Here is a 24,245-nt window from a genome sequence, read left to right as displayed (position 1 = left end):
AAAATTTTTTAAATTCATAGCCATATAGGGTTTTTAAAGAGAAACTAAATGTAATCTGTTTTTATCTCAAATGAAAGTATGTTAGCAAAATAATATATATAGATATATATATATATATATATATCTTAATGTAATCAGGAATTTATCTATTTATCTAAAACATATCTTGCAGATGATTTGCCAAAAATAATACTTTTTTATTTATAAAATATAAATAATATGGTAATAAATAAAGATTCTAATTAAAATAAAAATAATCGGATAGAATCATAAATAAATAAATAAACATGAATATCAATTGATAAATATAATTTACTACAACTAAACAAATACATCATTTGAAATATTTGTTGTTAGTAAAGGTAAAAGTGACCTTTTTTTAAAAAAAGAAGGCAAAAATAACTTGTTGACATTTGTTATATATATATGACTCGTAAATAATTTTATTTATTCATTTTTATTAACTAATGTTTGCAAAAAAAGTAACAATAACAAAACTAATTTATAACAAGAGAATTAAAAATTAAAAAAAATCTAAGCCACATAATAAAAATTTGGACAAACCAACTCATATATTTTTTTTTTCATTAGATCTCAATCATGCATTGGGGAAAAATCTAAATCCAAATCTCCTGTATAAAATTCAAGTATTATATAGATCTATATGGATATATGTTAATGTAATTAGGAATTTATCCATTTTATCTAAAACATATCTTCAAACGATTTGTCAATTTCATTCATAAAATATAAATATGGTAATAAATAAAGATTCTAATTTTTTTAAATAAAGATTCTAATTAAGATAAAAATAATCAGATAGAATAATAAGTAAATAAATAAACATGAATATCAATTGATAAATATAATTTACTACAACTAAACAAGTATATCATTTGCAATATTTGTTGTTGGCAAAGGTAAAAGTGATTTTTTTTAAAAGAAGGCAAAAATGACTTGTTGAGATTTGTTATATATATATATATACATATATGACTTCATAAATAATTTTATTTATTCATTTACATTAACTAATATTTGCAAAAAAGTAACTAATTTATAAAAGAGAATTAAAAAAAAAATCTTTAGCCACAGAATGAAAGTTCGGGCAAATTAACTCATATACATTTTTTTTTTATAAGATCTCAATTATGCATCAGGAGTAAATCTAAATTTAAATCTCTTGTATAAAATCTAAATATTTTACCGTCTTGATATAATGAGGGTGACGGAAAATCTATCATTTAATCTGATATTTTAAAAAAATTTATATTAGATATCAAGGTAAAAATAAATAAAAATAAATAAAAAAATAAAAAAATAAGAAAGAGGGCCAAAGCCAGCTAGCAACCTAATGAGGAATCCCAACATCACATGCAATGAAAGAGCCCAACACATGCATTATTCACACACAAGACTCAGAAAGAAAAGAGAGTAATAGCGTGGAATGCGCTCTCTCTTTCTTTTTATTTATTTATTTATTCATTTATTTATTTATTTATTTATTTATTTATATTTCTTTATCATTAAACTAAAAACAAGCAGTTCCATATGAGTGTAACCCACATTCACATGCACCATAAAAGTATATTATATGTATATATATAGGTTTTTGTTTGTTAATTTTAATTTGTTTTTTTATTTATATAAAATTTCTTTGGAATGAGAATATCTCTTTTTAAAAACTATTATAGACAACAAAATTTAATGATACATATAAGCAACAAAATTTTATATAAAAATTAGATAACATTTTAGTTTAAGTTTAAAACATTAAAATCTTTAATTTTAAAAAAATTGATAAATAATATCATTCCAAAAAATATCGTAGTTAGTATTTTATTTTATCCTCTACTTTAAAGATATAAAGGTTTAAGTCCATCCAGTGTTATGAATTAAGAAGAAAAACATAAATATAAATATAAATATAAATACGAGGAGAAGTAATCTACAGATATCCTTAAAAAAGTTATAAGATTACTATGATAATCCAAGATAGACACTAAATTTGGTGGTAATAGAATTATTATTTTTTTTGGTAATATTTATAAGTTGATAATGTGATATTACTATCCATATTACTATCGGTGTAATACCAAACGTGATAATATTTTCAGATTACCACGTAATACGTGGTAATCTTTTTACATTACCGCAAACCAAACGATCTCTAAATTTTAAATCTAAAGAGGTCCACACAATCCTATGATTTTGATCATCATAAACTGTATAGAAAACTCATTCTATAATGTTATATAAATATACAAACGTTAAAATAATGATTCAACTACAGTATTTATGTAAATAAACAAACGATTAAACGGTGTTAAACTTTTAAATCAAATATTTTTAGAGAATAATAATAAATAATGTAGAGACTTACTTAGATTATTATTATTATTTTTTTATATTTATTTATTTATTTAATCTGGATGTGTTTCCCAAAAATAGGAAATTTTAGTTGGGTAAGGTAAACCATGAAGGTTGGTGCATGTAGCTCTTATCATTTGAGAAAACAGAGAAAACACAGCTGGAATGTGGACCCCACACACACACACACACACACACACACACACACACACACTTCCTTCCATTTTCCTCTTCTCCAAAATCTAGAGCTGCCAACCACCTTCTGAAGCTTACAAATTATTATCTCATTCTCGAACTTTGGCTTGGCTTGGCTTGGCTTGGAAACAATGTGGCTGAGGAGGAGCTCATGGGGGCTCTCCCTGCTTGCTGTGTTCTTGCTTCTGTCTTTGTTTCACTGCCCACAGTGCCAGGCATTCTAAGGCCTCTTCTCCTTGGCTTACTTATACTGGTATTTTTTCTTCTTCTTCTTCTTTTTCTGGTTTTACTGCTGTGATTTTGGGAAGGTTGGGTTTTCATAAATTGGTTTTTGGATGTGATTTTGGTTGTTTCACTATTTCTGCAAGTTGATTTTGGGAAAGGTGGATTTTTTGTGCATGAGTTTGTGGATGGATGGCTCTGGGAATGATTTGATAAAAATGAGATCTTTTTATGTGTTTTGTTGAATTTGCATAGTTTTGTTCTTTTGTATATGAATCTGATCATTTTGGTATTTATTCTGATGGAAAAATGGGCAATATTTGGTATGTATTACAGTACTGTTGTTTATTTATTACTATTATTAGTAAAAAAATTTCGCACAATAAAAGATTTCTTCTTTGATTTATGATGTGTAATTATCTTTGGTTATTGGAGAAATGTACCGTCGCTGTTTATCCCTATTTGTTCATCTCTCTTCTCAGCTGTTAAAGGGGGAAAAAAAAACATGATTGTTAAATTTAAGTTCTTTTGAAGATAAATTAATGGTTTTAGTGTCTTGTTCTTACTGAGTTATAAGGCTAAATCTAGTTTGGTATGCTTCACTGCTTGCAACTTTATTAAGTTACACTTCAAAACAGGAATGTCTTGTTCTTAGTTGTTTATTTTGAGATGTTGGTTGAAAAAATATCTTGTTTAAGTAGTCCGTTTGAAAACTTGTTCTTTCTTTAATCTAAAAATTTATATATCTTCCTAGTCTGTGACAGCTTGTTTCATATTTAAATCAAATTGAGTTCCGAGCTCTTTTATCCAAGCAAAAACATGCATCTTTCCCCCAAAAGAAGAGTTGTTGTACTTCTTCCCTTACTTTTGATCGAGTTGCTTTTCAATTTCTAAAGTGAAAATATCATATGAGATTTCTCTTTATAAAGGAATATATTCTAAAAAAAAAAATTCAACTATTGAGATGATATCTAGAATGTCAGGATCACTTTATGGAACAATATTATTTTCTTTGAATTATGAACCAAAAAATCCTGGCCCAAAGCTAGTTCTACATTGTAGCATATACTTATAACTTGCTTCTTCGTAATGTAGTTAATTAATTTTCTTCCTGTCTTGCAGGTGATGTTCCTATAGTTGCAGCAAGGGGTGGTTTTTCTGGATTATTTCCGGACTCCAGTTCAAGTGCTTATGCTTTCGCTTATATTGCTGGTTCACCTGATACTGTTTCATGGTGTGATGTCCGTTTGACAAAGGATGGTGTTGGCATCTGCCTACCAGAAATCATTATGGACAATTGTACTTACATCACATACGCCTTCCCTGATGGAAAGAGTAGTTATGTCGTCAATGGTGTGCCCACAACAGGATGGTTTTCTGTGGATTACACCATGAAAGATTTATCACAAGTTTTCTGTAAGTTCAGTTGTTTTAAATTTATAGTTGGACTGTTGGATTCTGTTTTGTTGCATGGAAGCAAACAATATGAACTGTTGCATCTCATTCGAACTATTTCTAATTGTTGTAATAAGGTGCTCATTGTCCCTTTTAAGCATTTGTTGATTGATAGTTCAAGGTAAAATTAGCGCACTTTTGGTTGTCCATTTGAACTTTTTTTTTTTTGGTAAGATTAATGAGGGATGGATGGGTTTATGTGCTGATTCAACACTTTTACAATACATATTGCAAATTTTTGAAGAGTGGTGCATCTGTAATGTCTCTATCCTGAGACACAAGTACTTTTTACTTAAATTCAATTAGTCACTAGTGGGAAGTCTTTCCCGTCATCTTTTTCGTTTGGATCTTAAGCCGATGAAGGCTGTTCACTTTATTTTGGCATTCCTATTATATCTTTTTTCCTACATTATATAGATGTACTACTTGGTTTTGAAGATGTGTAAATCACTAACTGACAGTTCCTGACAAAATGGAACAGTAAAACAAGAGGTGCTGTCTCGAACTGATAAGTTTGATGGTAATTTTCACATCCTTTCTGTTGAAGATGTGGAGACACAAGTTAAGCCACCATCCTTTTGGTTGAACATTCAGGTACTAGCAGTGGAAACTATTTATTTCATGATTTCATCTACTTGTTTTGCTTGATATTAAAACTTAAAACCAACTACCATCCGTTGTCCGCTTTTTTTGCAGCATGATATGTTTTATAAGCAGCATAATTTGAGTATGACGAACTATCTGATCTCTCTTTCCAAACGTGTTATCATTGATTATGTCTCATCGCCAGAAGTGACTTTCTTGCGTGGTATAGCTCCGAGATTCAGAAAAAGCAAGACAGAACTTGTTTTCCGCTTTCTTGGGCAAGACATAATTGAGCCTTCCACAAACCAAACATATGGTTCACTATTAAAAAATCTTACATTTGTCAAGACCTTTGCATCAGGAATTCTTGTTCCTAAGGAATATATTTGGCCAGTGACATCAGATCTCTATCTACAACCTCACACCTCTCTTGTCTCAGATGCTCATAAAGCAGAACTGAAAGTTTTTGCTTCAGGATTTGCCAATGATGTTGTTTTAAGCTACAATTACAGCTATGATCCCCTTGCGGAGATTCTTTCATTTCGTTGACAATGGGGATTTCTCTGTTGATGGTGTGCTGACAGACTTCCCTGTCACTGCTTCGGAAGCAATAGGTGATGTTTAGCTTTTGTGCCTTATGTTCATGTTCTTAATTATCTGTTAAGTGTCTTACATTTCCACAAAAAAAGTTTTCTCTACAAGAAGCTTGCGCTCTGACTTTGATGAAACTTGAAATAACAATAGCTGTAGTTCCATAATACTTGCATTTTCCTTGTCCTTTCAATACAATTTGCTTGTCTACTTCGATGTCATGCTTGCTTTTGTTGCTTCCATTTAATTATAGTGCTTCCTTTTTTAGTTTTGATATGTGTAAAATATGGATTCTGTGGTAACATACACCTTTACAAGGCATATTTACTTCTATTATATCCTTCTCAACATCTTTTTGCATCATTCATAATGATGATCCTTAATCCACTAAGAATTCACATGCCATTAACAATTTAATCTACTTTTACTGTGATATTATTCAGAAAAATGGGACTATTGGTTTTTCTGATGAAGATGTTCCACTGATCTGCAGGTTGCTTTTCTCACGCAAACAAGAACACTTCAGTAAATGGTAGGCTTATTTTAATTTTCTTGTTTTCCCCTAGATTCTTGTTTGACCCTGTGCTTGGCCTATGGATCAACTCTAGATTTTTAAGTAATTTCAGGTTTTATCTTTTTCATCTAATGTGCTACAGCAAAGCCAGTGGTTGTCTCTCATAATGGAGCCAGTGGAGTCTACCCAGGTTGCACTGATTTGGCTTATCAGCAAGCTGTTGCCGATGGTGCTGATATTATAGACTGTCCTGTTCAAGTGACACAAGACGGCGTTCTAATTTGCATGAGTTCTATAAATCTCATGGATGATACTACAGTCACAAAATCACCCTTCAATATTCGTTCTTCTAGTATTCCAGAGATTCAGAAGGGCCTCGGAATTTATACTTTTAATCTAACTTGGGATGAAATTCAGAAGAATTTGAAGCGTAAGTTTACTTCGGTCCTTAATCTACTTCATTGGTTGAGTTTCTTGATTTGCATTTGGTTAACCAAGTATGTAATAGATGATCAAAGGGAAAAAAGAAAAACTATCTATGCTATATGATTATAGAACTAGATGAATTAGCTACTTCGTATTTACCTCTTTCCATAACCTTTACTGTATGTTAGCTGAAAATGGTAAAATTTTTCTCTTGATCATGAAGAATTATATATAAGAAATTTGCTATCCTTTTGTTCCCTGCAGCTGCAATGTCAGACCCTGAACTAAAGTACGTGCTGATGCGAAACCCACGATTCACGAATGCTGGAAATTTCATGACATTATCTGATTTCCTGGCCTTTGGTAAAAGAAACAAGGCTCTTGCTGGTGTCTTGATAAGCATTGAGGTGAGGTCATCCACATATGCTATCATTTACACTATACTGTAATTACTCTTTGTTATGGGATCCGTCTTAATTCGAACTTACAGCTGCAAATACCAATATTACTTTGTAGTTCAATTTCATGCAATACTGTAGTACAATCCATAGGCTGACAAAAACATTTGACTACATATATACTCCCCTCAAGAAGTAAAGTACAGTCATGTTCTAATGTTGCATGTCTTACAAATGGCTCCATGAAAAATTGATTCTTCTGTCTGGCTGCAGCATGCGTCTTTTCTGGCGGAAAAATTAAATTACAGTATAACCGATGCGGTTATGAGTGCTTTGAATCAAACCGATCAGGAAGTTCTAATTCAGTCAAGTAGTAGTGCTGTTTTGATGAAGATGAAGCAAAAGACAAAGTGCAAGCTTGTTTACAAGGTCGATGAATCCATAGGTGACGCAGATAATTCCTCTATAACAGATATCAAACACTTTGCTGACATTGTGGCTGTACAAAAGCAATCTATATATCCTCAAAGCCTTGCGTTCATCACCGGGGAAACCGAGCTGGTTAAGAAATTACAATCCGCTCGCCTCTCCGTGCATGTATATCTTCTCAGGAATGAGTTTGTATCGCAAGCATGGGACTTTTTCTCAGACCCTGTTGTCGAGATCAATAATTTTGTTAAAGGAGCCGGTGTTGATGGTATCATTACTGATAATCCAGGGACGGCGGTCGCATACAAAAGTAAGTGTAGATCTTTCCAATTTCCACCTTAATTTTATCTAGACTTGTGTTACAAACAACACTTGTAATACAATGCGCTTGCAGAAAATACTTGCGCAAAACTCAGTGATGAAGATGCTCCTGGTTACATGAGACCTGTTCAGGTCGGCGGCCTGCTGCAACTCATCGACCCACAAGCACAGCCTCCGGCTCTCGCGCCAATGCAAGTCCTGGATGTCTCTGACGTGATAGAGCCGCCACTACCGCCGGCTTCACTGATGCCATTAAATTCGACCGTTGTGCAAAATGCAGTGGCACCAACAACCCAGCCTTCGGCCGGGCAGCGATGTTCCGCTGTATCAAGCTTTCTCGTCTCCGTGCTTATGCTAATTGGATATCTCATGTTCGTCTGAGAGTTTAGGTTGCCGTATATTTGTTTGTAAATTTGAATCATGTGCTTGAAGCTAAATATTGCAGCTATTTTGCTTTGCTGCAGTTCTATTTATGTAATTTTATTTTGTTCTTCTGTTCATTCTATCCATTCTCCAGAACATCAAAGCATCAACCTGTCTCACACTATTACTTGCATGCATGAATTGTTATGAGGAATTTATTATGATATTTTTGTTTTATGAAGGAAATGAGTTTGTTATGTGTTTGCAGTAAGGTTTCATATGAGTTTTAGCAGGAAGAAATGAGTCTTTTTATTATTATTATTGTAAATTAGCTACTGAACGGAACTATTTTTTATTTTTTTTATTTTTAAACCTGTTTTGAGTTTTGGTTTGGTTCAGCTTGCTAAAAAATGAATAAAACCACCGTTTATAAAATGTATTTAATTAGTTTAAAATAATCAAATCATATGTATCCTTATATAATATTTAACTAAACAATTTATACTCATAATTAAATTTTTTTTAAATACTTGAATTTTTAGTGATTGATTTAAAGTTATATTTTGGTCCAACAAAATAAAAACCACTCAACTCTCAACTCCCTTTGATTATTATTCCTTTAAGCACAAACAAAGAAGTCTTATACTAAAGCAAAAAACAGATAAAAATCTGATGTGAACCTAATCATTTTCCATTTAATTCAATTCAAGTTTTCCAACAAATTAACTATGTTTCATTCATTTTAGAAAATATATTTCTTGATTACTTTAATTAGGTTAAAAGTTGCACTGAAACTGAAGTGAACCCACCTATGAACAACCCTAGTCTTAGGTGTGACAATTTTATTTGTTTGGAACTTAAAATTGCCAAAATTATCATCATCATTATTATTACAAAGATGAATGGATTATTGCAAATATTAGTCGTTGTTAAAAAATCCAACCACTAATCAAATTTGGAAGTAGTGAAATTCACAAACAAAGCAAGAAGAAATCAGTCCACTTCAACCAATTCACATTCACACACAGTACAAAAAATGTTGATGGTCCATTGTCTTTTTCTTAATAAATTTTGATTTGTACATATTAGCTGTAAATATGAATAGTGGTTGGCATGCTACATGTGTCAACTTCTTATTGGTTTAAAAAGCTATAAAAAAAAAGGAAAAAAAAGGTGGCTGTGGACAGTGAACAACAGTCCCATCAGTTGATCTAATTGTAGAAACTTAGGCTGGAAAACAATTCATAGAATCAATCAATCAATTATATCATCGGACCACCAAAACATAGTATTGAACTGTTTGGGAAGTTCAGTCTCTCTCACTACCAAAGAATACACCAGTGAACATGACTTATTTGATATGAAGGTATTAGTGAGAGCCTAATCAAACTATTCAAACTAATTTTCATTTTATTTATTTATTTATGGTTTGTTTCTTCACATTATAATAATGTGCATTAAAGATCACAAAATGCCAAATTCAAAATAATTCGGTTTAGTAATTTCATGGATAAGCAAAGAAAAAGGCATGACCAGCTGGAACACACCAAATCCCTGTCAAGTGGACAGCTGGACAAGAGTACTCATTAGTTGTAGTGGGCCAAATCAATCCATTTCTTAGCCCATCACACGTTTAGCAGTTTTAAGGCGCCTTCTAGTACTTAACCTAATTTACATCTTATTTGTAAACTTTTAATAGTTAATAATTATTAATTAAAATTTTTTACCTAAATAACACTCACAGATGAGTCATGAGTGTATTTACAACAAAATTTAATAAAATTTGATAAAAATTAAGAGTGCTAGATAAAAAAACCATCACATCCTTGATCCTTCAGCTACCCCAATGCTGGCTATCATTCTTATCTTTCCCAAAAAGTGAACTATGTTTAGAATGTTCTCATTCTGTGCTTGCCACTGGTCAATACGCATCCTCCACTATATTAATGCTGGTGGGTGTCACTCAAATCTCTACCCTTTACCTTCCTTTCCCTACCCTTTATATACAAAGCCTTTCCCTTGCTCCATTCTCAACATCTCTGGCTCACCATATCATTACATAAATACATTATGGTTTTCTCTAGAGTTTTACTTGCTATCCTTCTTGGTTTGCTGGTTCTCAATCTCATAGAACCAAGCCATGAGTCATTTGAGGATCAAGAGGTCAATTAATCATTTTACATATTATAAACTCTGTCTATTTGTTCCTCTGTTTATGCTCATGCAATTGTGACTGTATTTTCAGGCGAGCCAAGGAGCAGTAGGAAAATCTCTCTTGGCAACCATAGGTTTGTTATCTCCCATGTCCTAACTCTAGCTAACCCGGTTCAAAATATCATGTCACACACACACACACACAGAGCCTTGACATGAAAGTTTGTTAAATTGAGTATAATGAATGCAGACTGTGGAGTGGCATGCAGTGGGAGGTGCAGGCTGGCGTCAAGGCAAAACCTGTGCATGCGAGCATGTGGAACGTGTTGTGCACGGTGCAACTGCGTGCCACCAGGCACCTCTGGAAACACAGATCAGTGCCCTTGCTATGCTAACATGACCACTCATGGTGGGCGTAAAAAGTGTCCTTAAATCTAATCTCGCTTGAGTGTCATATCATGCTTATGCTTCCTACTTGGTGATTAATAAATAAATTGGAAGCATAGCAAACACACCTCTTGATATTATATACAAATAAAGTTATGTAGTGGGAGACATAGCCATGTCCTCCCTTTGTTTGTATTGTAAGACTACTGTCCTATGTGTAGAATAGGAGTGCCAATCATAGAATTACTATCTGTGAGAGTGAAGATTATATTCCAGAAAAAAGCATGCTACAAAATGGATATCGATAGAGTATACATACAATGCTTATGCTTGTCACATATATCAATAAAATTCAAGTGTCATCCAAGTTGTTTAAGTTTAACTAAGTCTGCACCATCTAACAAATCACATACAAATGGGTGGGAAAACGAGTTCATGTGGTTAATGCAACAATGTAGAGAAAGATGAGCTGATTAGCTCATCTATTATTGAAACATGTCACAGAAATGGATGGCAATAGTTAGGTCACAATCCATTTTGGTAGGAAAAGAAATAACAAGGATGATGGCTCATACCTTGTTTGATGAGTCTTCTGGTTTCTCAGAATGTTCAACTTGCAATGGTTTTTTGTAAGACTGAAGCAGGAGAGAGGAACATACCACACTGAGAGATGACGCTGCCATGCATGCTCCGGCAAGCCAAGGCGGGAGCCGGATTCTAGTGAAAGGGAACAGAACCCCAGCAGCAACTGGCATGCCTAAAATATTATATCCCAAAGCCCAGACATAGTTGAGCCTAATCCTAGACAGTGTCTTCTTTGATAGATCAATAGCTGTGACAACATCTTCCAGGTTGCTCTTCATTAAGACCACATCAGCTGCTTCAATGGCAATGTTGGTCCCGGCACCAATCGCCATCCCAACATCTGCAGCGGCTAAGGCTGGTGAATCATTAATTCCATCTCCAACCATTGCCACAGTCAATCCTTTCATCTGCATTAGTTATTGAACATTTAAAATCATGAAAGAAAACTGTTTGTTAATCTTGAAGAGTTATTAATTACTACACTTTCAAGATGAATCTTTAATATGATCTTTCTTTTTAAGTATCTGAAACTGCCACAATGCAGAAACTGAATTACATATGGCATATACCTGATCTAAAATTTCCCAGGCTTGACGTAAGGCCTAGCCTCTTACTCTTGGTCCAACTTCAAGCCATTAATTTTTAGATGTCATTTTAAATGAATATGATTTTTTGATTGATTTGTCAGACTGAAATAACTTGGTTTTAACCCAAGTGGAACAAAAACAATTTACGCACCCCATGCAAAAAAATTGCCAAAGAAACAACATACCTTTTAGTATTTGAAGTTCAAACATTAGAGTTTAGTCCATTACCTGTAACTCTTTAATTCTGTCAGCTTTTCCCACTGGGTCAGTCTCCGCATACACTCTACTTATTCCAACCTCATTTGCAATTGCAGTGGCAGTGGCCTGATTGTCTCCAGTTACCATGATACTTAAGATGCTCATGGAATTTAGAAATGAGACAACGCGCCCCGCCTCTGGCTTCAAAGGATCAGACACAGCAAAAGCTCCACAGAGTACACCATCAACAGCAACCAGCACACAAGTCCTTGCTAAATGTTCTGTGTCTGATACATATGCCTGAACCTCAGGTGATACCGGAACTTGAAAAGCAAGCATAAGCCTCTTGTTCCCAACTAGCACTGTTCTATCTCCTACCTTTGCGCTAACTCCAGCACCAGGGTGCACTTCAAAATCCCTGGACTCTACTATGTGATTAGTGTGAATCCCATACTGCTCATGGAGTTTCTTCGTATATTCCACAATAGCCTTAGCAAAGGGGTGCTCACTGTTAGCCTGTTGAAGATTGGAAATCTAAAGATATAAGTACATAATTCAAATGCAGTGGTAAGCCGTTGAAAGAACTTCCTAAGCCAGAAGTTAATAAAAAAGAATACCTCTGCAGCAGCAGCCAAGTCACACAATTCCAGTAGTGGTGTATTCGAGAAAACCATTGTGTTAACTACAGCAGGTTTTCCAACTGTCAGTGTTCCAGTTTTATCGAAGATAACAGCTTTTACCTGCATTACAAAACAAGTAATATAAGTGTCTCGTTATAAGATACCATCAGCAAATTGAAATAGCGGCCAAAACTCCCATTTACTTGCCTTGTGCGCATTTTCAAGGGCATTTCCACCCTTGATAAGGACCCCTTGAGAAGCTCCTTTCCCAGTGGCAACCATGACAGCAGTAGGGGTGGCTAAACCTAGAGCACATGGGCAGGCAACGACAAGTACTGATATCCCAAACTGTAGTGCAAGCTCAAACCCATCCATGTCTTTAGGGATCCAACTACGTGGGTAAAGGTGCACTTCTCCTGTTATGAACCAACCAAGCCATGTAAGAAACGCCGCTACCACAACCTGTAGACATAGATTTGAAAGAGAGAAGTTACGATGAAGAAAATGCTTCAACTGATTTCTGTAAGTACAGTAATTCTATAATCAATCCATTTTCAAACCTAGTTGGGAGACTTTCTCTAAAATATAGGTACATAAAATGGAAAGATTTTTTATTTCGGGCCAAAAACTACAGGAATCTTCAAGTTTGCCTCTGTCTGTCTAAATTCCTAAGTGGATAGTGGGGAAGAGACGATAACGGTTCAGCAATAACAAATTGTTAGTATAGGGTCTTGCAGTTCTCAGGACACGTGAAAACATCAATACATATGTTGTTTTATGTGCACCTCCTAAAACCAGCCTTGGGCTTCCAAACTAGAATCAATTTGAGTCTTAATCAATACAATAAAGTTCAGAGTTTCAATCTCCAAATGTTCCTACCATGGGATCCTTTCTGAGGGAAGCACAACTAAAAATGTCAAAATGCCAAATGCCAAATGCCAAAAATATCCCTTTCAGAGAAAGACTCCACCTTGGCAATATTTCATCACTGACGATATAGACAATAGTGCAAGAAATGAACATGCACTACATATGAAGGTCATGTTTGGGATAATAATATCACCATACCTCCATGGTAAGTTGAGAATTAATTTTCCAATCTCACTACCTTGAGCTTGTAAATGAATAACCAACAAAGTTGTAAATTTCAGGAATAGAAAGTACTCACAGTTGGAACAAAAATTCTGGATATTTTATCTGCCAATCTTTGAACGGGTGCCCTTGAAAGTTGAGCGGCTTCGACTAGCTGAACTATCTGAGACAGAGCAGTATCAGACCCCACATGAGTAGCCTTGACTAATATGCATCCATATTCATTGACTGTTCCACCAATAACCTGATCAAAGCATATGAATCACAAAATAATAGACAGTATTTGAAATTGCAAATAGACATAGATATAAATACTACCACATACCTTGTCCCCTGGTTTCTTAGAAATAGCCCTTGCTTCTCCTGTGATCATGCTCTCATTGACACGACTCTGACCCTCTACAACAATCCCATCAGTTGGTACTTTTGCACCTGGGACAATCTTTATCACATCATTTCTTTGAAGCAACTGAGTGCTTATTTCCATTTCTGATATAACTTTGCCATCTGCATCAAAATTTAGCAAAACAGCTGTATCGGGAGCCAGCTCTGTCAACTTTGCCAAAGCATCTGACGTCTTCCCTTTTGCCACAACCTCCAAATATTTTCCAAGAAGAATAAAAGATATCAACATAGCACTTGTTTCAAAGAAATCTTGTCCCTCAAATGAACTTGAGGTAAATGCTTTTATCGCAACATATACAGAGTAAAAATATGCAGCATTTGTCCCCATAGCAACAAGAACATCCATATTAGCTGAAACTTGCCGAAGAGCATGATAAGTTCCAATATAAAACCTGAATACAACGCCACAAATTAATCAACATTATGACAAAACCATTGGAAGAAGATAACTTTTAAATCAACCAAAAGAAGTAAAGCATGGAATTTTAGAGAGCCATGTCAAAGAGAACAAGACACAAAATAATAGCAAAGTTATATCAAGTTCTAACAAAAAAGGGAAATATGAGAATTCATTTTCTTTGAGAAAAAAAAAACAATAAACACATCCGTCATAGCAGCAATCCAGTAAACTGTAATGAAGCACATCTTGGTCACAAAATCTTAATTAGGTTAGTAGGAAAAGTAACTCTTACAAATGCAATAATCTCATACCTCCACCCAATAATGAACTGTACTGGTGTGCAGAAAGTCCACCTCAGTAACAGTCCAATAGTCAGATTGTTGTATACTTTGCCATCTAACCAATCCCCATAAGAAGGAATCATAGGAAGCACCATGGAGAAGATAAAAACAGGAAATGAGAATAAGCAACTCCATAGAAATTGGTTCCTATAACCCTTAATTTCATGCTGCCTTTCTGTTTCCCTTTGCCGAGAAGGGGTATACAAGCTAACATGGTATTGATTTGGGTTGCGTGCTGCTTCTTGAATGCACCGAAGAAGCGATCTTGGACCAGTGAAATCAGGGTCATAAGAAATTGTAATTTTCTGACCTTCCTCATCCATTTGAACATGATTCACACCTTCAAGTGCCTTAAGAGATGACTGAATAAGGATTGCATCTTCTGAAGATTGAAGACCTTCAATTCTTAAATGCACTTTATTCACATCATCCCCAGAGCTAATCAGATCAGCTTCAAACCCAGCATCCTCAACAGCCTCTATCAAGTGATTGGCATCAGTTAAGTTAGGATCAAAATGGATCTTTGCTTCTTCAAGAGCAAGGCCAACAACAGCCTTTTTTACTCCATTAGCCATAAGAAGTGCTCGCTCCACAGATTCTGAACAGCTGGTGCATGCCATTCCCTTAATTCGAAGACGACAGACTTCTATTACTTGTTCTGGGAATTGATCAACTTGGTAACCCATATCCTCAATGGCTTCTTTGATTGATCTTGCCTGGTTGATATATTAGTTTAATCAATATTGTATTTTTCCCTTCTTATGGTAGGTGTATATAACTATGATATGTTCAAGTGCAACAAGAAACAAAGCTAAATCAACTGTGAAGAATTTACAATGATACTGTATACAAGAAACAGTTAGCAACATTATTAAGAAGAAATAAACAAAGCGGATATATGAGCTTAATCAATTAAAGGGTGATGTATGATAGTCCAAAATTCATAATCAAGAATGACAGTGACTTACATAGAACGTTTGATAGTCCAAAATCCATAATCAAGAGTATTGGTGACTTATGTAGAATGTTTGATAGTCCAAAATTCACAATAAAAAATAACAGTGGCTTATATATAATGCTTGATAGTCCAAAATTCATAATCAACAACAACAGAGTCCTATACGTACACATATTTATTATTTATGCAATAACAAAGGAGTTTCAATTATCTTGTACTTACATTTGTAATTTCAGGTTTGTAAATGATTACAGCCTGGCCTTGAAGGGGTGACACAGCAATATTATCAATCCCATCCATGCTTCCCACCATAGACTCTATTGACACAGCACAAGATGCACACTCAATGCCCTGAATCTTGAAAATGAGCTTCCTTGTGTTCTGTTTAATTTTCCAACCATCTTGTGAATGATTAAGTGATGCACTTCCAGAGTCTTGCAAGAGTGGTGTTTCAAGGCCAACTTCCCCATTTTGCTCCATTAGTCCTTCCTGATATCCAAGCTATGTTATCCTCCAAAACAAACAAATACTGGGCATAAAAAACTTAAAAACATCAAATCCAAATTTTCCAAGCATAGATTTTACTCTCCATATTAAAGAAAGATATCATAACATAGTTCATAATTGAATGAACAACACAAAGATTCTGAATTACAAACATTTTTTATTTCCACAATCCTAGGACAACAATACACAATGGAATTTGAATTCCCTTTGCATGAACGAATACTAATTTGATCCAATGAAACATAATTCCAGCATACAATCCACAATTAAAGCATACTTCAATATAATAGAATTAAACCGAAACTCAACCTCCCCGAATTCAAATTTCAACAACTCTGCACAAAAAAACAATCACTAGCAATACCATTAGAATCACATCTAGAAATCAAAACAAAAACACAACCAAATCGATGCTCAGACAAACCAAGAAACATGAAAAAAAAAACCCAAACCAAACCCAAAAATCAAATGATCGAACAATCAGGGAAATCCGATCAACCAACAACATCATCAACAACAAAACCCTAAAATCAGCAAAATCCAGAGCCACAAGTACCTAATCGGGGTCTCCGGAGAGGAAAAACCTAGAAGGACGGCACCGTCGATGAGAAATCTAGGGTTTCTTCAGAAGAGAAGAAGGTCGGCAGGACCACGACGTCAAGAGACGCGCGCAGCTTTTGGTGCGTTCTCTGGTTTAGACCGCCCTTTTATAGTGCGCTTTTTTTAAACTTTCGAATTCTTAACGTCTAGTATTCGAGACGTATGTACACGTGGCATGATCACGTGACTCTTGGTTTAGATAATACACGGTCATCGGTGAATGAAATATCGCCACGTAAGCGTGACGAGGTTTGTAAAGAGATGTCGCGGGGATAAAAGGTTTCAATGATTGGCGCTGTTCAACTTGGATGAGCTAAGGCTGGAAAAGAGAATTGGGAAACAACCGGGGGCCAAAGTGCAAAATCACTGGATGTAATATAAAATCAAGTTAAGGTAGGGTGTGAAATGAAAAAAAAAATTTGTTTTTCACTTGTTTTTCATTAATTTATTCTTTGTTGAAAAAAATAGCTGAGAGTTTTAATTTTTGTACTTTATTATTATTATTATTATACACACTTTCCTCTATTCATCTACCTCATTTTAAAGTTTTGTATTTTTTGAATTAAAGATTTTTTTAATAAAATGAATCAACCACGAATTTATTGAAATAAAAACCGTACAAACAAGCAAAGAAGGAACAATAAAAGATCATGATCTCGTTTATTTATTTATTTTTTATTTTTTAATAAAATAGATGAATTATATTAGAAACGTACATGGATAAAATTCAAATATGTCTCTTTAGCAGGAACATAAACATTTTACATAAGAAGTACAGTGCTAATAAACTAAAAGAACAATGGCATATTAAAAATATTAAATATTATTTAAATATAATTAAACTAAAGTTTAGAAAGACTTATTAAAGGAATTTTTTAATTATTTATCATAAATTATAAATTTATATACTTATACATGAATATGTTAAATAAAAAAATAAAATAAATAAATAAAAAGAAGAACAAGAAGAAAAACTCAGGAGTCCAGCTTGGAATTCGTATAGGTTGTACATGGCCCTCCACATCTTTAAGGGCAGGACGGGCACACACAAAGCCAATGACTTACTTATATGAATACGACATCCTGAGTTGTACCTATATATTTGCAATAAATTAAGTAGCGCAAACCACAATGATCACACGCGTACATAAAATAGATATAATGCAAATTTACTTAATTAGAGCTAGGCACTTTGTATTCCCTAATAAACTTATGAAAGACCCATAAATTCTTTTGATTTTTTATTTTTTTAAACTCACTAGTGAACAGTCTTGTACTTGGTTAGAATTTACTGAACAAATTTAATATTGATGGAGTTAAATAATTTTGAGTTTATCCATAAATAAATCAACTCAACCGATGTGGAATTAATCCCTCAATAAATATGTATTTTCATTTGATCTGAATTGAAATTTGAACCTGTTTTTTTAATAAAACATACATGAGGTTAAGACATAATTAATATATATAATATTTTAAAATATGATTAAATAAATGTTATTTTGAATTAAAAATGATTTTAAAAAATTAGTGGATATTTTATAAAAAAAGGGAGCAATTAAGTTTGACAAACAGTAGTACTAGGTATAGAAACACTAGTTAGGGAGTCTAAGGTATAAAACCATGTATTATATACCATTCCTGAAAAGTCTAGGTCAGCCAAAACTCAAAAAGCCCCTAAGTCTATGTTTGTCTCCATGCCTTAGCACCCCACCTACCTTGAACCTTGTCTGTCGGTTTGAGACCCTACAACTTCAATGCTTCTATAGCTTCTTTGGAACCATGCATTAACTCATAATTCAAGCCATATATATAGCTATATATATATATATATATATATATATATACAAACATTAGTACTAGTACTCTTATTTTCTACTTATTCATCACAAAGGTATAAGTTAAAAATGCAACTATGACATTAATTTTGATGCATATCATAATTAGTTTGAAGTAAACAAAAAAAACTAAGCATTAAACAAAGGACGTACTTGGTCATGTAAGAACACTAAAATCAAATATACAAACCACTACGAACCACTGAATTTATTTTTTTTGGAGAAGTTTGTCCACATTCAAGTGCGTGTCTATTGATTGTGGCCATGCATGTCTGGAGCAGTAGAGCTTGCAGTTACAGAGATTGAAAGCACTAAGACCTACAGCAAAATATATATTTTATATATATTAATTATATATATATATTTATATATATACATATTGAATCAAATCAAATCTAGCTTTTATGGTCCCTATCTTCCAATATATCTCAAATCCATATTGAAAACTGTGAAATATGCATGAAACCCTAATTAATCTTCATTCTCTTTCTTTTCTTCTGATCATATATATATATATATATATATATAGATGAAGATCACTTGAAGTCCTTGAACTTATATAGCTAGCTCTCCTACTTTGCTCTGCACTCACTTTATTAATTCTTTCCTTTTATTTCATTCATATTTCATAGTAGTGTGTCTAGTATTCTAACTGCTTGTGCAAGTCTTTCTCATGGCAGACCCATACTTCAAACATCCTCATCCTTTATTTGCTTCTCTTCATCACTACTACAACTACAACTACAATCACAACTACATGATCAGCACTAAATCTCATGAAGTTCCACCACCTCTACCAGCTGATATTCCACACTCTCCCCCCATAAGAGAGGCACTGCCTCTCCTAAGTCTCAGTCCTACAAGACCTCAAGAACAATATGAAGCAAAGGACAAAGAGTACTGCATGATTGATGTTGAGGAAGAAGAGGAGAATGAAGAAGCTGCAGCTGTTACTGTTTCTCTTCATATTGGTCTTCCAATTAACCCAATTATTAGTAGTAGCAGTGGTAGTACTAGTACCACTACTACTACTACTACTACTACTAAGGCAGTTGATCTTATCTCAAGTCTCTCAGCTGCTTCATCATCTACAACAGTGGCTCAGAAGATGATCATAAAGATCATGATCATGACATTAGTTCATTTCCAATAGGAAAGCTTAACAAGGGCCAGTACTGGATCCCTACTCCTTCTCAGATCCTCATAGGGCCAACTCAGTTCTCATGCCCAGTCTGCTGCAAAACCTTCAACAGATACAACAACATGCAGGTTTGCTTTTCTAATTATTTCTTTCCCTTAATTTCCTTTTCCAATATATATTATAGTTCAATATATACTAGTGTACATGTGTGTGTGTGTGTGTGTGTAATATATATATATATATATTATATATAATATTTTTCTCATGTACTGCTCCATGGTAGTACTTCTTTGATCTTCTTCTTCATGATGTAATGGAAGTTGTGTAGAAAAACTATAAAAAATTAACATGTAGTAATTAATAAAAACATTTTTAATTCCCAGCTCTTTCAATTCTGCACTTGAACAGTATGGCTGTCAATGAACCTCCAAGTACTCCTCTTGAAGACTTGCCAACAGTCTTATATATTATCTCTGCCATTGAATCTGTTTCATGCTTTAGATTTCATGTACTTCTATTTTTGCTATCAAGATCTTGACTATTTTGACGTACCACGTAAATTATATAATTAATTTGAAGTTTCAAATTAACAAGATGAGATCTCTAAATTAATTAATTAATTAATTAATTTTTTTTAATATATAGATGCATATGTGGGGGCATGGATCACAGTATAGAAGAGGCCCTGAATCACTGAGAGGAACACAACCAACAGCAATGCTAAGGTTGCCATGCTACTGTTGTGCTCCTGGTTGTAGGAACAACATTGATCATCCAAGATCAAAGCCATTGAAAGACTTCAGAACTCTTCAGACACATTACAAGAGAAAACATGGAATCAAACCATTTATGTGTCGAAAATGCGGCAAGGCATTTGCAGTTAGAGGTGATTGGAGGACTCATGAGAAGAATTGTGGCAAGCTCTGGTACTGCCTTTGTGGGTCTGATTTCAAGCACAAGAGGTCTCTCAAAGATCATATTAAGGCCTTCGGCCATGGCCATGCCGCGTATGGCATCGACTGCCTTGACGAAGAGGATGAAGCATCCTCCGAAGTCGAATGCTAATGAAACAGTATTGCATTGAGATATGATTTATATATCATGGTGATGATGGAGTATTATAATTAATTAGCTAGTTACTCTTTTGTTGATCAGTAATATATTTGGTACTGATTATAAGATATTGATGGATAATTCAATTAGTTTATCATATATGTTTAATTACATGTTGTCCAGTTAAGTTTCAAATTGTTCTATCTGAAACATTGAGCTAAACTTATAAATAGCTATAATAAGTATAATGTATTGGAGAAGTTAATTAATTAAACAAATGCAATATGTTTTTCTCATCAAATTAAGAGCTAGTGGATCAGAAGTACTGGTTCTGGTTGTGTCTTAATTGCTTCCTTGAATTCTATTAAGTTTGGATGTTGGTCTGCTAGCTGTATATATAAAGCATTTCTTTTAATTTGTCTACTGCGCGCTTAATATATATATATATATATATTACCATATTCAGTAATAATTAAAAGCATTATATATAAATTACCTTTTACTTGATCATGAGTAACAGTAATATTGCTTCTGTTAATCAAACACAGAAAAAAGCTAGCACTGATCAGGTCTGTATCCACTTTGATAAAACTAGTCAAGCTTTGCAGCCTTCTTCTTCCATGAAAGGATGGATCCCAGCTAGCTTTAAGAAAGAGACAAATGACAATGATCATGGAGTGATCAAGACAATTCCTGAGCTTAATTTTAAGGGTGTAAAAGCTCTTTAATTAATCCTCATAATTAGTATTATTATAAAAAGCAGATAAATCTTTTCACCCAAAAACTATCCATATTTGGTCATTCAGTATACTTTGTTTGCATGAAAGATGTCATGAAAGGTAGTGGTAACAGTAAACATATATACATGATCTACTATAAAGCACAGATTGCAGTAATTCCTTGCAAATGCAGTAGTCACTACTCACTAGGCTTTTCAAACACCTGCAGTAAGATCAGCTTTTTCTTTTTTTCATTTTTTGTTTTTGTGCTTCTTGATGGATGATGCAACACATTACACAAGATACATATACTATGAGATGTTCAAATCAAATGATTTGCATGCTTAGAAAGAGGGAACTTTCCAAATACTAATTCTCATGAATGAATGCATGAACTGTGAGAGCTATAAAGATCTAGCTATAAAGAGAGAGAGAGAGAGAGAGTGAGAAAAATAAAGTTACATGAGAAGTCACTTTCAGCCCAGAATTCATCCATCACTGTTGATGCATGGAACACAAGTGAGACTTACTCTACTGCTGCACTTCCTGGTCTTGCTCTCTAGCTCATAGTTTCTTTTGTCTTCTTTCACTTCATTCACCACTTTTCCACCTCTCTTTCCTTTTCTTGTATGATCTCTCTCTGTCTGATGGGACAAATGGGAGATGCCACTGCTTAATTGTTATGTCACTAGCTCTTATTAACCAACAAATTAGAAACTAATCAGTAATATATATATATATATATATATGAAGATCATGATCATGAAGTGCATGTATGCAGTAAAGAGAGAAACAGAGACACTGTAGAGCAGGCTTCTCTCATGAAAGAATATTTATCTTATCCCTTTCACTGTGTTCAAATTCCAACACAAATGGGGAGCCCATGCTCTCACTTTCCCAGTTTCCTTCTCTTCAGAATGGGCAGAAAGAAAGCAAAGAAGCCATGTCAGTATTCAGTACAAAATAAATGATCACTAATTAATTAATTAATTAATTCACTCTGCTTCTGATATATATATATATATATGCAGAAAGATAGATAGATAGATTGATAGATAATGAAATTCTCTGTCAGATGGCATTAATTGAAGCTCTTGTTCAAGGGATAACAAATACAGGACAAGTTATGACAAAAAAGCTGGTAGGCAGTGTTAAGTTTGACATGCATTGGATAAGATGCTAATTAAAGCAGTAAAGCTATATAGCTTGCCATGGATGAATAATTGAGCTCAATAAGTTGATAAAGAAAACATTAAAATTATGGTATGGTATGGTATGTTCTTTAGAGGAATGCTTGCTTCCATTCCCAATAAAGTTTGAAGACATGAAAAAGAAAACAAAGAAGAGTGTAGTCCTGGTTTCTCCTTTTGTTGGTGAATGCCTTTAGCGCTCTTTCACTTTGAGTGTGTAAACTGTTCATCTTCACCTTCCTCTTCTTGACTTCATAATCAAAATTAATTAATTAATTAATTATCAAATGCTCTCTTTACTTAATGCTGCAAGGGAAAGGACCATATATATAAATTAAAACACTTTTGACATATGTTTCATCTTTAATTTAATATGATCTCATGCATCATATTTATTTTGACTTGTGGGAAAAAGCCTCTTTTTGTTTAATTGTTTTTGTTTATTCATATATATATATAAGATTAGTTTTATTATTTTAAAAAAAGGGTTCACATACCAAAAATTGATGAAAATAAATATATATGAAAGTAATTAATGACCAGAATGAAGGGAATTAGAGATTCTAAACTATAATTGATTAACAAATGTTTTAAGTGAAAATTTGATGTAATTAACTTGTTAGATCCATTTTCACTTTTATTTTATTTTATTTATTTATTTATTTTTAAATATCAAATTTAAAATGGAATATGTTGAGATCATCCCTTAGAATGACATAAATTTTAAAATTTAAAATTAATTACATTAATTGATACAATGTACACTAGTTTTTTTACAACATGAGAGTACTATTTCATTCTTTTCCAAACAAATAATATATGAAAAAGAACAAATTGGTTGGGTGATAATTTATTTCCTTTGAAAGGTTGATGATTTAACTCTCTTTCAACTAAATGATCGAGAATTTATGATTTATTTATATTTTAAAAAAATAAATTAAAAATGTATTAATAAATGAGAGGACAAGTACGAAAAGACCAACTAACAAGATGAAAAAAAGTACAACAGTCCAAACAACAATAAGATCCACTCAAAATTGGAAAATAATGGAAAAAAAAAAACATAAAAAACCTTTAGGTGCATTTATTTTTTTAAGGTGAGCCGAAAAATGTATTAGAAGCTAGGGGGTGATATATGCAAGACCATCATCATAATGGGATTTTTTTTCTTTATATGTATATATAAAAAAGAACACACACATGAAAAGAGATGAATAAACAACATTAATTGGATTCATCCATTTCTCCATTTGAATTTTTACAATGTTGTGATACCATTAAATCTTAACCTAAATTTATTTGGTCTTAGTATTATTTTATATTTCTTTTTACTTTAACTTATTATGGAAGATTTATGGTTTTTAATTAGAAAAAAAACCTTTAAATTTTTTTATTATTATTATTTTACAATTATTCTTTGAAATTCTAGAAGTTTTAATTGTCCACCAGAAAATCATTGAATTACCAGAATTCAATATGATGGATTAGAAAGGTCAGCCCAGGACTAAAGCCGGCCCAAACTAAAATCCATTTTTTGGCTATTTGAAAATCAGGGCGCCATCTCAGCCGTCTATTTTGCGTTGAGATTCGCATTTACGTTG

At 33.3% G+C, this 24,245-nt stretch overlaps 3 protein-coding genes and 1 pseudogene across 5 annotated transcripts; 3 read left to right on the top strand and 1 right to left on the bottom strand.

Moving 5' to 3' along the window:
• The first annotated feature begins 2,716 nt into the window (after positions 1 to 2,716).
• LOC120279124 (glycerophosphodiester phosphodiesterase GDPDL4-like) lies at positions 2,717 to 8,104 on the top strand. The gene is given in 10 exon segments (XM_039285991.1): positions 2,717 to 2,780; positions 3,910 to 4,203; positions 4,724 to 4,836; positions 4,939 to 5,358; positions 5,360 to 5,441; positions 5,912 to 5,950; positions 6,075 to 6,362; positions 6,623 to 6,765; positions 7,030 to 7,495; positions 7,580 to 8,104. Coding segments are annotated over 10 exon segments (2,217 nt in total). The 3' UTR covers positions 7,888 to 8,104.
• Positions 8,105 to 9,836: 1,732 nt separating this feature from the next.
• On the top strand, positions 9,837 to 10,661 carry LOC120279038 (snakin-2-like). The gene is made up of 3 exons (XM_039285876.1): positions 9,837 to 10,032; positions 10,115 to 10,157; positions 10,274 to 10,661. The coding sequence occupies exons 1-3, from the start codon at positions 9,940 to 9,942 to the stop codon at positions 10,453 to 10,455; spliced, it is 318 nt and encodes a 105-aa protein (XP_039141810.1). The 5' UTR covers positions 9,837 to 9,939; the 3' UTR covers positions 10,456 to 10,661.
• A 61-nt stretch (positions 10,662 to 10,722) lies between these two features.
• On the bottom strand, positions 10,723 to 16,782 carry LOC120279036 (copper-transporting ATPase HMA4-like). Of its 3 annotated transcripts, none has more exons than XM_039285875.1 (9): positions 16,660 to 16,782; positions 15,819 to 16,125; positions 14,609 to 15,354; positions 13,818 to 14,289; positions 13,569 to 13,736; positions 12,608 to 12,862; positions 12,398 to 12,520; positions 11,811 to 12,296; positions 10,723 to 11,402 (listed from the first exon to the last, which is right to left on the bottom strand). In XM_039285875.1, the coding sequence occupies exons 2-9, from the start codon at positions 16,074 to 16,076 to the stop codon at positions 10,980 to 10,982; spliced, it is 2,931 nt and encodes a 976-aa protein (XP_039141809.1). In that variant the 5' UTR covers positions 16,077 to 16,125; positions 16,660 to 16,782; the 3' UTR covers positions 10,723 to 10,979. The 3 variants fall into 3 exon arrangements, with proteins under 3 accessions (XP_039141809.1, XP_039141808.1, XP_039141807.1); XM_039285874.1 differs by having other exon boundaries at positions 15,819 to 16,097; XM_039285873.1 differs by having other exon boundaries at positions 15,819 to 16,085.
• Positions 16,783 to 19,109: 2,327 nt separating this feature from the next.
• LOC120279407 lies at positions 19,110 to 20,913 on the top strand (annotated as a pseudogene).
• Positions 20,914 to 24,245: the final 3,332 nt, after the last annotated feature.

Source organism: Dioscorea cayenensis, chromosome 16, assembly GCF_009730915.1.
Source record: "Dioscorea cayenensis subsp. rotundata cultivar TDr96_F1 chromosome 16, TDr96_F1_v2_PseudoChromosome.rev07_lg8_w22 25.fasta, whole genome shotgun sequence".
Classification (NCBI taxonomy): domain Eukaryota; kingdom Viridiplantae; phylum Streptophyta; class Magnoliopsida; order Dioscoreales; family Dioscoreaceae; genus Dioscorea; species Dioscorea cayenensis.
The sequence above is the reverse complement of the archived record's forward strand: the minus strand, read 5'-3'. Positions and strand labels throughout refer to the sequence as shown.